General features: G+C 38.2%; 1 protein-coding gene across 1 annotated transcript in view; it reads right to left on the reverse strand.

Moving 5' to 3' along the window:
- Positions 1 to 16855, reverse strand: part of CR1 (complement C3b/C4b receptor 1 (Knops blood group)) — an 88659-nt gene extending 71804 nt beyond the window's left edge. Inside the window, 3 exon segments of the mRNA XM_033093429.1 lie at positions 161 to 260; positions 898 to 1074; positions 16398 to 16855. Of these exon segments, the coding sequence (XP_032949320.1) occupies positions 161 to 260; positions 898 to 1074; positions 16398 to 16515 (395 nt within the window). The 5' untranslated portion in view covers positions 16516 to 16855.
- Positions 16856 to 17219: the final 364 nt, after the last annotated feature.

The raw sequence follows: 17219 nt of genomic DNA on the forward strand, positions 1-17219 counted from the left end.
GGGTAGTTAAATGCCTGAATTCAAGCCAACACCTCCATTAAGAAATCCTATTGCTATGTTTTTAATGGACAGGTGATTTAATTCTATCTAATACTATTGTTTAGAGATTGGTTTTACAATTCTAGAACTGTCATATCAAACAATGCTACTGCAAACTCACCCTTCATTACAAGAATAATGAACAGTTGATCCTAACTGGGTGTTTTCGTTTATGTCCATTTTGCCATTTATGGGTTCTGGAGGAGTTGCACACGATCTACCTATGGAAAAGAAGCAGAATTTGGGAATTGGGTGTAGAATACTTCTGACTTCTCTTAGCACATAAGGTCCCAATCTGGCTGTAGCTTACTGAAGAGCATTTTCAGTTCCACAGATTTTGCACTTGAGGAATCTCACAAGATTGCTTAAAAATCAACCAGTTACTAAGCACTACTTTCAAAAAGACTTCCCCTCCAGCTCTGTATCATCCCCATATTGTGCCTCCCAGAAAAATGTAAACTTTATTTGTTACCAAAGTGTTTACTGTGTGAGTCAACACGTGTAAAGTAAAGGTCTCAAAGTCTGGGCTTTTCTCCCCATCTGCACTTTTCTTTCCTTTTTTCAGTCATTTGGTACTTAGTTTCAGTTGTGAAAATGGGAGACCCCTAGTGAATGGAGATTTCCCCTCAATCATGCCTTGTAATTGTCATTTTCTCATGAAATGAAGTTGTAATGAAGGTGCCAGGAACTCAAAGTGGTAGGAAGATATGACCTACAAAAATAACTCTCACATCAACTGTACCTTAGGCAAACTTACTAAGTCATATGTGTCTAAAGAGATCCAAAATTTAAACAATTGCATCAGATCTTACAGATGTTTAATGGATACAGAGGAGTTCTCAGTCCAGAGTTACTTACGTAAACAGGTTATAGGACTTGACCAGACTGAGTTTCTTAGGCAGGTGATATGGAATTTTTTTCTGTGGTAACCAGGGCGGCATTCATAGTTCAAAGTTGTTCCAATGGGAAACTCATCCTTGTCAGTCTGGCTTGTAAGCTTGGCAAACAGAAAATGCTCCGGGGCTTTGCACTGACCTAGAGACCAAGACCACAGCAACATCAAAGTCAATGGAGAACATTTATTCTACCTCCTCTTTTTCTCCAATATGCTTCTGAGATGTGATCAAAGAAGAAAAAGAACACTGTAATAATGGTAAAATGATTGATTTCAACAGCAACACTAGAAATGAGTTTTTAAATCATCATGTACCCATTTGGAAATTTCCTATTTTGTAGGCAAGTAAGATATATCTATATCTACATCATCTATCTCTATCTCTATCGACATATCTATATCATCTATACCTGTCTATTCTTTCACTGAAGGGAAAACTAATTCATGTCTTCAAATTTTAGTTAGTCAGGAAGTCCTGTGCTCTGGCTTCATCTGTCCCCTCCTCATTTATCATTCTCTTGTGTGATAGATGCACTCATGCATTTCACCATACATCTTTACTTTAGAGGACCACCCAAGACTGTAAGCCTCTTCTCTGGCCTTCAGTAGCAGTCATTACTGTTAAAAGATGTTGCCAAATCAATTACTTCAGCACAAAGAAATTCACCACCTGCCTTGTAGACAAAGCTCAAAAACTGAAGCTATATTTTGCTTTATGAGAGCATATATTTAAAAATGCATATATTGAATTAAATATTAGACTCAGTTACTTCCCCTTAAGGCCTAAAAGGTTTAAGTTAAAGTAATAAAAATACCATTTAGAGTAAAACAATATGTAATCAAGAAGTATCTTTTGGAAAAATATCATTTTACATTAGTTTTGGAAATATCTTATCTTCTGTTTTGGTTAATCTTCTATTCTTCCTCACAACCCCTACTAGTTAATTCAAATAATGGAAGATAAATTCAGAGTGAGAAATAAATTCTTCAATTTTATTAGGCTTCAAAGAACCAATGTTTGGATTTATTGGTTTGCTCTGAACTTTATTTTATCTTCACTGAAATTTTCTTGTGTTTATTTGCTATGCTTTTAAAAAAACTAAATTTCTTGAGATAACTTAATTTTTTATTTTTAGCTTTCATTGTTTCTAAATAAGCTGTCAGATTATTGTTTTTATTCTAAGTATAGATTTAGTTGCATTCCAAAAGTTTTGGTGTACCATATTTTCAATTCAAAGTATTTGATAATGGCCATTGTAATTTCCTTATTGACCCATGGCTTACTAAGAAGTGTTTTACACAATTTATAAGCATTTGAGGAATTGTTTTAGCTGTGTATTTATCATTGAGCTTTGAAATTAATTGACACTTGTTTTATGGCTTTGCATATGGTCAAATGAGGTAACTGTGTCATATGCATTTTTTAAAATGATGTGTCAGTGATAGTGTGTGGTGTTTCGGTTATGTCAGTGAGGCCCAATCAACAATTAATCAAACATATTTTTTCAAATCTTCTAGATAATTACTGATTTGGGGGCTGGGGTCTGCTTATTCTATCAGATAAAAAGAAGTTGTGTTAAAATATTCCATCTTATTGTACATTGTCTTATTTATTTTTCTAATTCTGTCCATTTTTAATTTTATTTTTATTATATTTTGTGGTAGATTATGTCTAACAATAAATTTTATGTCAAATTCTACCTTGTCTACTTTATTTGTAGGACAAATAGAAAACAAATATAAGATTGTGGCTTTAATACTCAATATATCAATATATATTTTAAATATAAACATACAATGACAATTTAAAGACAAAGATTGTCATAGTGCCACATTTGCCAAATCAGCTTCTATTTTGGTTTGTTTTTGCATGATATGTTTTCCATCCTTTAATATTCATCTATTCTGTTTCTAAGCATGTGTATTGTTTCTTTTGTATGCACCATGCAGTTTTTATTTTTGATTTATTGTGATAGAGCTTCCCAAACTTACTCAGTTCACAGCACTGTTAGGGCCCCAGTAATATTTTCATGTCAGTCTTAGCCAAAAAAAGAAACACTTAACAGTTCCATTTATTAAATAATTAGGTACAAACAACTTAATAAGTCTTATGTCCACCACAATTCTTAACAATGAGATGTTGAGCACTGCTCAAATTCTCAAACCTTGGGATCAGATTGTAAACCACCACCTCATTTCCTATTCAAAATAATTTTTATTTAGTACTTTTTTATAACCACTGTTGAAAACCAACTTTGCAAAGATTTGATATAATCAAGAGGAACTTATTGTACTGTAATGTAAGCAGGAGCTACTCTGAGCTAGCAGTTTATACACCATCTGAGGGACATTAAGTATTGCTGTGTTTCCCCTGAAAATTTTAAAATATCCCACAGGTCTCCTGTGAGTTCATGGAGGCTCCCAGAGCACCTCATCCCAGTTTGCGTAAGGCAGCAGTTTGACAATCTATGTCTTTAAAGTACAATTGTCTGTTTATATTTAATATGATTGTTGATGTATTATTTGGGTTTAGATCTATCATCTTACTATTTGATTTTTATTTGACCTATTTTCTATTTTCTTCTATTTTGCCTTCTTTGTGATTATCGATTATAGTTATTGTTAATAGTTTATTGTTATTTGTATTAGATTATTAGTTATACATTCTTTTACTGTTCCTTTTAAAAAAAAGCATGATCCTTAACATATCAACATGTAATAAACAATTATTTCCCCAACATTGCAAGAACCATTGAAAATGCTAACTCCATGTACTTCCTTCCTGTCTTTTGTTCTATCATTATCATGTATTTAAATTCTACATGTATTTAAACTCTCACTAGTCATATTCAATGTACACACTGCAGGTTGTGTGTTGGGCTATAAGCATTTGCTACTATTAGGGAATAGTAATGGATTTCCTCAGTAGGCTCAACTAAGATTTTGAAAATCTACGTAGAACTGTGTTGTAGGCTAAATAATGAGCTCCCAAAGACATCCATACCCTCATCCCTGGGGCCTCTGAATGTCACCTACTATGGTAATAAGGCTCTGCAAACGTGATTAAGAATCTTGAGATTGGAAGATTACCCTGGATTATCTGTCTGGGTCCTAAATGTAATCACAAAGGTCTTTATAAGAAGGAGGCAAAGGATCAAAGGAGACAGGAGATTTAAAGATGCTGCATTGCTATTAATAGTTCTGAAGGTAGAGAAAGGGGCCATGAGCCCAAAGAATGTAGGCAGACTCTGGAAGACAAAAGAGCAAGGAAACCTATTTAGTCCTGGAGCCTCCAGAAGGAGCACAGCCCTATAGACCCATTTTAGATTCACCTTCAGAACTTAATAAAAAAGTTTATTAAGAGAATAAATTTCTATTGTTTTAAGCCATTAAGTTTGTGGTAATTTGTTATAACAGGAATAAAAAATGAATACAAAAGATAGTGGCATATAGTATTAAAAACTTTGAACTCGTAGAGACCTGGACTTGAATCCAGTGTCTTCTCCTTACTAGCTCTGAGGTCTTAGACCAGCTGCTTCATCTCACTGAGCCCCAGTTTCATCTTCATAAAGGTAATGATAATATTTACCGGATAGGTTTGCTGGTAGGGTCAAAATGCAAAGCATTTTGTTACACTATATATACTTGATAAATTGTAGTACAGTTATTATTCATAGAAAAGAAAAACGCTAACACATAAATTCTAATATTCTGCAAAAATGGGCATGCTCCCTTTGCTTGCAAGAGTTTATTTCCTGTGTATGTGTTGGGAAAGCACTGGAGGGCTTCAGTGACCAGTAATCTCAGAGGCTCTCCTGAATGAGTGTGTCCCAGATTCAGCCTGGGATTTAATCCCTAACTCATGAGCTCTATCATGATTCCCACCGGACCACTGACAGATGCGAGAATTCCTAAGGAAAGTAGATCCAAGTAGCTGTTAGGCCTGAATGGTTACTAAGTTGTCTTTTTCCTGTTTAGTGGCTTTCATCAGAATTAGGGGACTTACTCTGTATACTCTACTTAAGCAAAGAATGGTGGTCCAAGAAAGCTCATATTTCTTACCTATTTTTCTCTAATAGTAGACAGCCTTATATCTATCACTACACATTCTCTTCAGGGAACCAGCAGTTGTTAAGTAAGAGTGCCTTGGCTTATGTTTTTTGCCTCATCTTGTACCACTTTGTCATCGGAGCTGTAGACCTTTCCCTTTCTTTAAGTTTAAGACCTATGTTTTTTCTCCTGTGATATTCTTTCTGCTTTTTTCTTCACTCTAACTTCCACTCTTCTTTTAGGTCTCTGCTAAAATGCCACTTCCGTGTTGAAGCCTTCTCTGACCCTTGCAGGGATTTCAAATCTAAACTACTTCCCTCAACCCCACCCCATCATAATTTCTAATCAGACCCTTTCCATTTCCATTTCCATCAGTTATTACAAGTTGTGCTTTTTAGATTCGTGTGCTTTAAAAATATCTATTTCTCTCAATAGATATTAGACATGCATAATACGAAGGCAAGAAACTCCATGATTTTTGTTCTTCTAAATGAATATTTTAGCCAGGTGCTTAGCACTCAGTGCATATTTGAGGCAATGCACAAGTGAATGATGGCAGATCAATGGAAGAGAATAGAGAACCCAGAAATAAATCCATCCCTATATGGTCACTTAATCTACGACAATGGAAGCAAGAATCTATGGTGCAGTAAAGATAGTCTATTCAATACATAGTGCTGGGAAACCTGGACAGACACATGCAAAACAATGAAGCTGGACCACCTCCTTACACCATATACAAGAATAAATTCAAAATGGCTTAAAGACTTAAATGTAAGATCTGAAACCACAAAATTCTTAGAAGAAAATATAGGAAGACACTTCACAGACATTATCCAGAGTAAGATTTTTACTGATATATCCCCTCGGGCAAGGGAAGTAAGAGAAAAAATAAACATGTGGGAATACATCAAACTAAAAAGTTTTTTCACAACAAAGGAAACTATTAATAAAACAAAAAGGGATCCTACTGAATAGGAGAAGATATTTGCCTATGCTGTATCCGATAGGGGTTAATATCCCAAATTTATAAAAAATTCACTCAACTCAACTCCAAAAAAACAAACAACCCAATTAAAAAATGGGCAGAAGACATGAAGAGACATTTTTCTAAAAAGGACCTACAGGTGGCAAACAGACATATGAAAAAACCCTCAACCTCACTAACCATCAGAGAAATGCAAATAAAAACCACAATGAGATACCACCTCACCCCAGTCAAAATGGCTATCATCAATAAATCAACAAACAACAAGTGCTGGCGAGGATGTGGAGAAAAGGGAACCCTTGTGCACTATTGGTGGGATTGCAGATTGGTGCAGCCACTATGGAAAACAGTATGGAGGTATCTCAAAAAGCTGAAAATGGAACTACTTTATGATCCAGCAATTTCACTCCTAGGTATCTATCTGGAGAAATCCAAAACTCTAATTAAAAAATCTTTATGCACTCCTATGTTTATTGCAGCACTATACACAATAGCCAAGACATGGAAACAACCGAAATGCCCATTGATAGATGGCTGGATTAAGAAACTATGGTACATTTATACAATGGAGTATTACACAGCCATAAAGAAGAAGGAAATCTTACCATTTGCAACAATATGGATGGACCTAGAGAACATTATGTTAAGTGAAATAAGTCAGACAGAGAAAGACAAATATGATATTATCTCACTTATATGTGGAATCTAAAGAAAAGAATAAATGAATGAACTAATCAGAAAAGAAAAAGAAAAAAAAAAGAAGTGAATGATGAAATTGCCTACAAAACTCAAAAAAAATCAGGAGTCCAGGCTACATCCCCAAAATCTCTGATTCAGTGGGTCTGAGTTACAGGCCAGGAACCTGTATGTTTAAAATGTTTCACAGGTGATTTGGATAAATAACAGCATTTTGAGAACCACTGTAGTAAACAGTAAAAATTTACCAAGTAAATGACAATTTCTGTGATTTCAAATAGTTTACCTTCACTTTTTCTCTGACTCATGTGTGGGATGAATGTAATTTTGAAATTTGCTGCATCCATTAATGCTGGACAAAGGAAGAGACTCCAATTGGAACTCCTGGTGCCAAAAGTTTTACTAGGAGAGGCTGTCACAGCAAAGCTCACGGGGAAAGTATAGAAAGAGATCTAAAGCAACAAAGCAAATGGAACGAACTGTTCTTGAAATAGCATCCCTTTTCTTTAATTACCTAAAATTTTTACCTGAGTTCTAGGAATAGTATATGCAATAATAAAAATCCAAATTTGTATAATAGCCCAAATTAAAAGGAATATATGAAACTGTCATGCAGGGTCTCTGGTCCCGCTCCCCACTTAAGAACGCAGGATATGGCGAGGCCAAAAAGGAACACCAACGGAGCTATGGATGGGAGGTTCATACCACTATAGTCTCGCTGGTGCCTGGATTGGAGATAGAGGAGGCAGGCTGCACCCGATCTGCAATCCACCGTCTGCTTGTTTGCCATCCAACCACCAACCCCACTTGCTAGCTGCAATCCACGCTTCTCTGCCAAGCAACAACCAACCTCCTAGCGTAGCCATGGCAGTTATATTAGTGGCTAATGGCTAACCGGTAACAGCTGATGGCCACCCAGCCACAGTAGATGGCCATCTATTACCCGAACCAGCACCCTTCCACATGAGGCCGAGAGCCTGGAAACTGCTCTCCGGGACTCTGTCCCCACAATAACTAACTCATTGCTGAATATCACTACAGTCACCTTCCAAGTATTCCCCTCAGGAAGCTATGCACCGATGCCAGCACTTAGTCCACCTTTCAAAGCAATTTTGGAATTCTTTTTCTGGAATGGCCATCAGAGCTTTGTCATATTACCCTTGATGTCCTGAATGTCATCAAAATGTCTTCCTTTCAATACTGCCTTTATCTTCAGGTAAACAAAGAAGTCATTGGGGGCCAGGTCAGGTGAGTAGGGTGGGTGTTCCAATACAATTATTTGTTTACTGGCTAAAAACTCCCTCACAGACAGTGCCGTGTGAGCTGGTGCATTGTCATGATATAAGAGCCATGAATTGTTGACAAAAAGTTCAGGTTGTCTAACTTTTTCACACACACTTTTCAGCACTTTTAAATAGTAAACTTGGTGAACTGTTTGTCCAGTTGGTACAAATTCATAATGAATAATCCCTCTGATATCTGAAAAAGGTTAGCAACGTTGTTGCAACAAGTTCACCAAGTTAATTGTCAGAACTTGTATATTACATTTGGTATATTATATAATATTTATGTTATGTAATATGAAATATAATATGGCATATTATATAATGTATTAATTTATAATATATAATATTATATATGATGTATATATTATATATTAAATATATTAATATTATGTACTGTCATATATATTATATATTATATATAAACTATATATACAAACTACACTTAATATATTATACATTATATAGCTTAATAAAGCTATTATATATAATTGTATAAGATATAATCTAATTACATATATTATACAAAAACAAAAATATAACAATGTTACATGTGTTCTAGATTATAAATATAATATAATTTATATATAAAAATGTCATAAAATAGAAATATAATTTAATTATATGCTACATATTAAAGATATTAAAATATTAAGTTTATTTAAATATTTATATTTGATAATTGTATATTTATAAATTACATACATATACTAATATTGTATATTACATAAAAATATAAATTTAAAGAAATAGGATACAGATAAAATAAACATTTTAAATGCTTTCCTAATCATGATGACTTAATATGATCATTAACTAACATCTAAAGGGACAAAAGACAGTCAGAGTGAGTTTCTCTGTTAATAATGGTGCATATGAAGCTATATTTGACTGACAGTGTTTCTTCCTCTTAATGTCTCTAACAAAGAGCTTGTATATGTGTGTGTCTGTGTGTCTAGGTGTGTGTTTGTGTGACTGTGTGTCTGTGTGTGTGTGTGGCGGGGTGGTGGTGATAGCTATGCCATTTTCTTGTTTGTTTGAGTTGAACGTACTAGAATTATTTCACTCAGTGTTTCTATGCAGGTAAATTTTGAAGTTACTTATCCAATTGTGAAAATTATAATAGATAAAACTAGGTAATATAAACCATACATCTTCAATCTGAGCATATGTAAATTGAAATATGTCACAAAACACAGAAAGCAAACAGGAACACTCCTCCTTTCAACCCTGAATCTCTCCACAGCAGGGTAACAAAGTGAGATCTGAACAGAGGACCAGGTGAGGGCGCCAGAGACTGCTCTATATTAAACACTGTCCTAGTAATTCATAATTAATGCACTAATTTTTATATAAAATATACATCCCTGTGAATCACCCTGTACAACCTTTTAAAAAAAATTCATCCCTAGAAGAAGCCACCTTGAGACTTGTAGGAAGGGCAGAGACGATGAACAGACTGGTTCTACACCTGCATGTGACCATTAAAAATTGGGAGGGATACCTTGGTTGTGGAGGTTCTCCCCCCCACCCCAGGAGTGAGGGGTCCCACCCCCTCCACAGCCCAGAGTTCCAGTGCCCAGGAGAGAAGTCCCCATAATTTCTGGTTGGAAAACCAGCAAAGATTGTGGCTGAGTGAGAAGGAGGGCGGCTGGAGTCCCAGGTGTTTCTCTTGAAGGGACCACACCAGACTTCCTCACTGACGGAATCACTGGCTCTGAGTTCCAGTGCTGGGGCAGCAGCTGGAAAGGTGGCAGGAACATATGGTGGGGAACTGTGTTGTCTGACTTCAGGACGGAGGTTGGAGGGGCAGCTTTCTCCCAGACGGAGGAGCCGACAGAGGCCATTGTTTCTTTGTTGACCCTCCCCCTTCCCAGCATGCAGACACAGGTGGCCATCAGATCTGAGTCTCCATCAAGCTGGCAAATGCTGTTGATTTTGCCCTGTCCAACATTCCAGCACACCCAAGCTGCTTCCAGTGGCTTTTTCATATAAACCGCCTGCCTTGGCTCATGCTGCAGACTTTCCTAAGGTCTCTCAAAGGTTTGCAGAACCCAGACAAGCAGCATCTGGCCAAGTGTGTTCCGTACCTCTGGCTGAGCAGCCCTAAGCCAGGCACTAGCAGCAGCCATCTGTGGATTACTTTGCAGCTCCTGCTGGGTGGCCCTGGATGGAGCACAGGCTTCGGCTGAACTTGACTTGCAGCAGGTCTCCTCTCAGGTAACCCTGGGACTGGCATGCCCAATGGCCAGTTTTGAAATGATCTGGAACATCACCCAGCCACCTCCAAGGATGACACACCCAAAGGGCAGATTGGGCAGACACTAGAGTCCTGCTTAGGCAGATCCTGCTCTGTAGGGTCAGCCCCTGCACCACAACTCCTCCACTATAGTCACAGCCAGTCCACACAACCAATGATCCCAAGGGTCAATCCCTCCTATTGATGTGCAAATAGCAACCAAGGCTCAACAACAAGAGGAAGGTACACACAACCCACACAAGGGAGATACCTGGAATGTGTGGCTCAGATGACCAGGAAGACTGCACCACTGAGCCCCACAGCACACCTACTAGATAAGGCCACCCTACTAAGACTGGGAGACACAGCAGCCCTACCTAATACATAGAAACAAACACAGGGAGGCAACCAAAATGGGGAGACAAAGAAACATGTCTAAAGTAAAAGAACAACAAAGCTCCAGAAAAAGAACTAAACAAAATGGAGACAAGCAATCTACCAGACACAGAGTTCCAAATACTGGTCATAAGGATGCTCAATGATCTCGGGGAGAACTTCAACAAAGAGACAGGAAGCATAGAAATGGAGATAGGAAACATGGAAAAAAACAATCAGAAATAAAGATACAACAACTGAAATGAAGAATACATTACAGGGAATCAACAGGAGATTAGATGAACCAGAGGATTGAATCAGCGACTTAGAAGATAAATAGGAGAAAACACCCAATCAGAACAGCAAAAAGAAAAAAGAATCCAAAAAAATGAAGAGAGTTTAAGGGGTCTCTGGGAAAACATCAAGCATACCAACATTTGCATTATAGGGGCACCAGAAGGAGAAGAGAGAGAGGAAGGAATTGAAAACGTATTTGAAAAAATAATGACAGAAAGCTTCCCTATCCTGGTGAAGGAAATAGACATACAAGCCCAGGAAGCACAGAGAGTTCCAAACAAGATGAACCCAAAGAGGCCAACACTAAGATACATCATAATTAAAATGCCAAAGGTTAAAGACAAAGAGAGAACCTTAAAAGCAGCAAGCGAAAAGCAGTTAGTTACATACTAAGGCGCTCCCATAAAACTATCAGCTGATTTCTCAACAGAAACTTTGCAGGCCAGAAGGGATTGGCACAAAATATTCAACGTGATGAAAAGCAAGGACCTACAACCAAGATTACTCAGCAAAGCTATCATTTAGAATCAAAGGACAGATAAAGAGCTTCCAATCAAGAAAAAGCTAAAGGAATTCATCACTACCAAACCAGCATTCCAAGGAATCTTAGAGGGACTTCTTTAAGATGCAAAAACTAAAATAAAAAATACGAATGATAAAATGGCAATAACAACATACTTATCAATAATTACTTTCAATGTAAATTGATTAAATGCTCAAATCAAAGATGGGGGGCTGAGTGGATAAGAAAATAAGATCCTTACATATGCTACCTAGAAGAGACTTCAAATTGAAAGACACACAGACTGAAAGTAAAGGGATAAAAAAATATATTTCATGAAAACGGAAACAACCGAAAAAAGCTGGGGTAGCAATACTTATATTAGGTAAAATAGATTTTAAAACAAAGTCTACAACAAGAGACAAAGAAGAACCTAGTAATCACACTTCTGGGTAGTTGTCTGAAGAAACCCAAAATGCTACTTCAAGAGGACATGCTCATCCAAATGTTAATTGCAGCCTTATTTACAATAGCTAAGATATAAAGGCAACCTGGGTGGCCTTGAATGGATGAATGGATAAAGAAGAGGTGGTACATATATACAATGGAATATTACTCAGCCTTAAAATAAGAATGAAATCTTGCCATCTGCGACAATATGAATGGATTTAGAGGGTAGTATGCTGAGTGTAGTAAGTCAGACAGTGAAAGACAAACGTCATATGATTTCACTCATAAGTGGACTCTAAATGTAGGGAAGATGTTAAGAAAATTCACTTTCATTGGCTGATGTTAGGTTTTTTTTTCTGTTTGTCTATTTCCGTCATGTGGGACGATGTTAGTCTCCCCCATGTGAGGTGGTTGGTCAGATTAAGGTTGGCTTTTGGTTTCCTAACATGAAAGACTGCCTGTGAGATTGTTCCCTCACATGAGGTTGGAAGTTGGCTTTCTGTTTAACTCTCAGTTGGCTTTTGGTTTCCTTACATGAAAGACTGCATGTGAGGTGATGGTAAGCTTTTGTCTGTTAGCTTTTCGTTACTTTGTTCCCCACATGAGAGACTGCATGCTGGGTAATGGTTAGCTTAGGGTTAAAAGAATTTCTCCCTTATCTCATTCCCAGCAGGAGAGATACAGGATGATGTTGCTTTCTGTCTGTTTTGCTCGCATCAGCAGATGAGGTGGAAAAGTAACTGAATTATATCAGAATGACAAGACAGGCATGTTGCCAGGCTTTGGAAGGCCTTGGGCCGATGGTCCCAAGTGAGATCAGCAAGTATTATTTGTCTGAATAAATTGACCCTTCACCTGGATAAGCAATATTTTTATCACAGTAACTGCTGAACCCTCCCAGAACTAGCCATTTCCTGAGGGGGAGGCAGGAACAAGGAGCTTGGCTCTATGGTACATCTGACAAAATATGTAAGACATAACTCATAGACCTCAGTTGGCAGTGTAATTTCGTCATTTGTCATTAGTGATTCTTCATCATTCTAACATTTTGGAAACTGCCAGCAACATGCAGCTTACAACACCAGGAGAGACCCTGACTTCTAGCCGCGGACCTGGTGAGGTCGGCTGGTTCCTGACGTCTCCAGTGTTGTGTCCCACTGTTAGTCTTCTTAAGAACTTGTTGGCATTTTAGAAACTTGTATGCAGCTTGCAGCTTGTAGCATCAGGAGACACCCTAACTTCCAGCAATAACAACAGCAACAGCAACGGCAACAACAACAACAACAGCAACAACAATAGCAGCAACATTCTTGAGAACTTGTTAGCATTTTGAAAGCTTGTATGCAGCTTGCAACTTGCAGCATCAGGAGATGCCCGAGCTTTCTCAGCTGCAGACCTGGCAAGGTTTTGATTCCTGACCTTTTACACTGTTGTTTCCCAATAGTTTGGTGAGTTTTTGGCATCTGCTGTAATAGTTACTATCCTATACAACTTATTACTGCTTTAAGATATTCCTTATTAATGTTATTTGTGTATTTAGCCAGGAGATTTTTGATCAATAGTAAACATATGTTGGGATCTCTTCAACCTGTATGTATGTGTACTCCTTTGACATGACATTGTTATCAATGTATATAGTTCAGTCTTAACCACCTTTACTTTGTCATTAGACCCTTCTATTAATTGTCTTTTGTTATTGTATATTGCTAAATAAATTGATTAATCCCTCTCTAGCATGTCCTCCTCTCTCTTCCCCCTCTCCCCCCGCTCATCATTACACTAAAGAACAAAATAAACAATAAATGAAACAGAAACAAACTCATAGATACAGAAAACGATTTTGACTCGGGTTGGGAGTAGGTGAAAAAGAGGAAGGGATTAAGAAGTACAAGTCGATTGTTACACAGTAGTCATGGGGATGAAGGGTATAACATAAGGAATATAGTCCATAATATTGTAATAACTATATATGATGTCAGATGGGTACTAGATCTATTGGGGTGATAGATGGGAGGGGGGTTGGAGGCAAGGTGAAAAAGGTGAAGGGATTAAGAAATACAAATTGGTAGTTATAAAATAGTCATGTGGGTGTAAAGTACAGGGAATATAATCAATAATATGGTAATAACTATGTATAGTGCCAGGTGGGTACTAGTTAGGGAGATCACTTTGCAAATTATATAAATGTCTAACCACTATGCTGTATACCTGAAACTAATATAAAAATAATATTGAATGGCAACTGTAATTGAAAAATTAAAAAAGCGGGGGCGGGGGGAGTTGAAGGAGAATAAGACGTTCAAAGTTCCAGGTCTTGGTGATATAATATACAGCATAGGAAATATAGTCAATAATATTGTGATAATGTGGTACAGTGTCAGATTGTTGCTGGACTTACAATGGCAATCACTTCTTTAGCATAGGGAATATAATCAATAATGTGGTAATAACTATGTATAGTTCCAGGTGGGTATTGTTGAATAACTATGATGTACGCCTGAAACATAATATTGTATGTTAGCTATATTATAATAAAAAACTTAAAAAAAATTCATCCCTTAAGGGCTGCTAAAGCCACGCTCCTTCAACTCAGATTTTTCTGATCACTGGAGCTGAGATGTCTCTGTTTTAGTCATCTGGTGTCCTGTAATGCTCTCTATGTGACTTCCTAATCATGGTTTCTTAAATCTGCATGGGGTTTTTCAGATTACGAAACATAGTCACATACATTATTACTTCGTGCAATGTTCAGATAACAGATATCAATTATGTTCATTTTATACTCATGGACACTGAAAGACACAGATGTTAATTGACTTGCTGGACCCCCATTTGGTAAATAGCAAACGCTGGAAAAACCAGAACCTTGGTCTCCTAATTAAGGAGATTTCATAAAACCCGGCCACCCTATTTCTACCTAGGAGATATAGCTCTCATACTTCTTTTCAACTCCAAAGTGCCGTGGCACTGTCAACATTTTCTTGATCTAAATTACTTTGGCAAATAAGTTACTAGACACTTTAGCTTTACTGTCAGCATTTTCTTTATCTAAACTACTTTGGCAAATCAGTTACTAGACAGTTTAGTTTAGGTTGTTTCACATTAGGAGGTTATTGTGATGACCTACTAAATATATATATATATATATATATATATATACATCTATATACACATATATATATATACATATATATATATGTATATATATATATAAACGTATATATATGCTTTTTGCAGTTAATAGGGTCTGGGACTGTTCTAGAATAGTAACTTAATAAACACGGGCAATTTATAACTACATTCCAGTAAGAAGGGAGCCAGATACTTACAATGACCACAACAATTTCTAAGCACTGACAACTGATTGCTTAACTTACTTGGGATGCCTCTCTTCTGAAAATAAAACTTCAGGTTTTGTCACATTTCCTCACTTGACAGGTTACTTTCTGATGTCTAAAGCGATAAAGTATTAATACCTTATGGGTATTAATAACTTATGGGGAACTTTTTTCTCTCCTTACTCTCTTAGAAGAGAAAGCACCATTCCACAATGAAAGCAAAATGTTTAGTGACAGGGAAGAGCAAACTCAGTTGTCAAAAGAGGCTGCTGCCACGTCAACTGAGACATTGCCAATGAGTCTAAGCAACTAAGAAGTCTGGTGGGAAAGCCAAAAATAAGAAGAGGAAGGTTCTCATTGAAGTTGTTTACCTATTTGAAGTTAAAGGGAAAGAAGCAAAGATCCAGCCTCAAAATCTGCATAATAGTTCTAATAAGCTTTGTTTTGTACTAAACTCATGACTAAAATGGGACAATAAATAAACATCTCTACAGTCCCTTCTACCTTCTAACTAGCTAAACTGAGGGTTCTGGAGCTTCACGCCCTGTATGGGATGTCTTACCTTAGGTGCTCAGTAAGTGCACGTTAACGATGGTGGTGCTGGTGAATATAGCCTGAGGTAGGGCATTTTTTTCAGGTGAAAATTGCACCACTCAGGACTACTTGTCCAAACACCCTTGTGAACAAAGTGCAGCGCTAATGGTTGGGGGATAGAAATTGATTAAGAGACGGGCACTGTGTTAGACCCTTGACACGCTTTATGCCATTTAGGTAGCAATACCATGAGGTAAAGATATCAGTGTTCCCACTTCACAGGTGAGCAAAGAGACTCAGACAGGGTAGTCACTTTCCTCACAGTTTAGAAGTTGCTAGGATTTGAGGCCAGGCTTGTTGCATTTCCAAACCCCTTTCTTTCACAAGGATAAGGGCCATGTTCTGCTATAGCCAACCTTTATTAACATACAAAGGCAAGGAATTTCGCGCAGCACCCATTTAGCATATGCCCCCTCCTCTACTCTGGGGGAGACATAAGCCCCTTCAGAGGGCGACCTCAAGCTTTACCCAGAGGCAACGAGGGTCCAGGTACCCAGAGGGGACCCCAGAGCCCCCCCTGCCCTCACCTCTCGCGCGCTTAGCCCACTGAAAGCCACACCCCAGGACCCAAGAGCCCAGCGCATCGCGAGTCCGTTGTGCTCTGGCTGCCTTGCTCCCTGGAGCCGCTCCCCGCGCTCGCCCGCGTCTCACCCCAGGCTGCCGGCAGCTCGAGCAGCACCAGAACCGCTAGCAGAACTCCTCCGGAGCAGGAGAGAGGGGGCCCCAGCGGCCGGAGAGGCTCCGGGCTCCTCGGAGAAGAGGCTCCCATCTTCCCCAAGCACCTCTAATAACCCGATACGATCTGGAAGAAAATCGAAGTCATGGGAACCCTCAACGAAGAGACCACACGCCGGGCTCAGTGGGCAGGGTTCTGGGGAGCGCTGCTGGGGTTCCGGAGGAAAAAAAGGTTTTGACCACAGCTTCCTCTTAATGGGAGAGGTCTTGTTTACTCGCAGTTTTCTTTGTTTCTAGCAAGTGTCCCCCCGAAAGTGCACCTCCGGGACTCGTATACAGGAACAAAATCCGGCAATGCTTCAGCTCCTTGATGTGTTCCGCGTGTGTGGATGGGCATTCCAGACAAAGGTGGTGGATTCTCGCAGCTCAACTTCCATACACTTCTGCCTGACCTTTGCCCTTTGCAAGAATCCACATGGGTAGGTCAGCTAACGAAATGCCAGCTGTCTGCATTTAAGAGACAGTTACAGACAAATATGCAGTGTACAGTTCAGGGACTATGAAGAACAAATTTCTTTATATTGAATTGTGTATACCAAGCTATTGAAAGATTTTTAAAGAGTGACTTGATCAGATTTGCATTAAAAAAAAATAATTCTATCTGTAATATGGAGACTGGATTGGAGTAAAGCAATAGTGGATAGGGAGACCAGAAAGGAGGCTATACCATCATCCAAGGGAGATTTGATGGTGGCTTTGAATGGGGATAAAGTGGGCAATTTAAAAAGATGTGGGAGA

Source organism: Rhinolophus ferrumequinum, chromosome 22 (genome assembly GCF_004115265.2).
Source record: "Rhinolophus ferrumequinum isolate MPI-CBG mRhiFer1 chromosome 22, mRhiFer1_v1.p, whole genome shotgun sequence".
NCBI lineage: Eukaryota > Metazoa > Chordata > Mammalia > Chiroptera > Rhinolophidae > Rhinolophus > Rhinolophus ferrumequinum.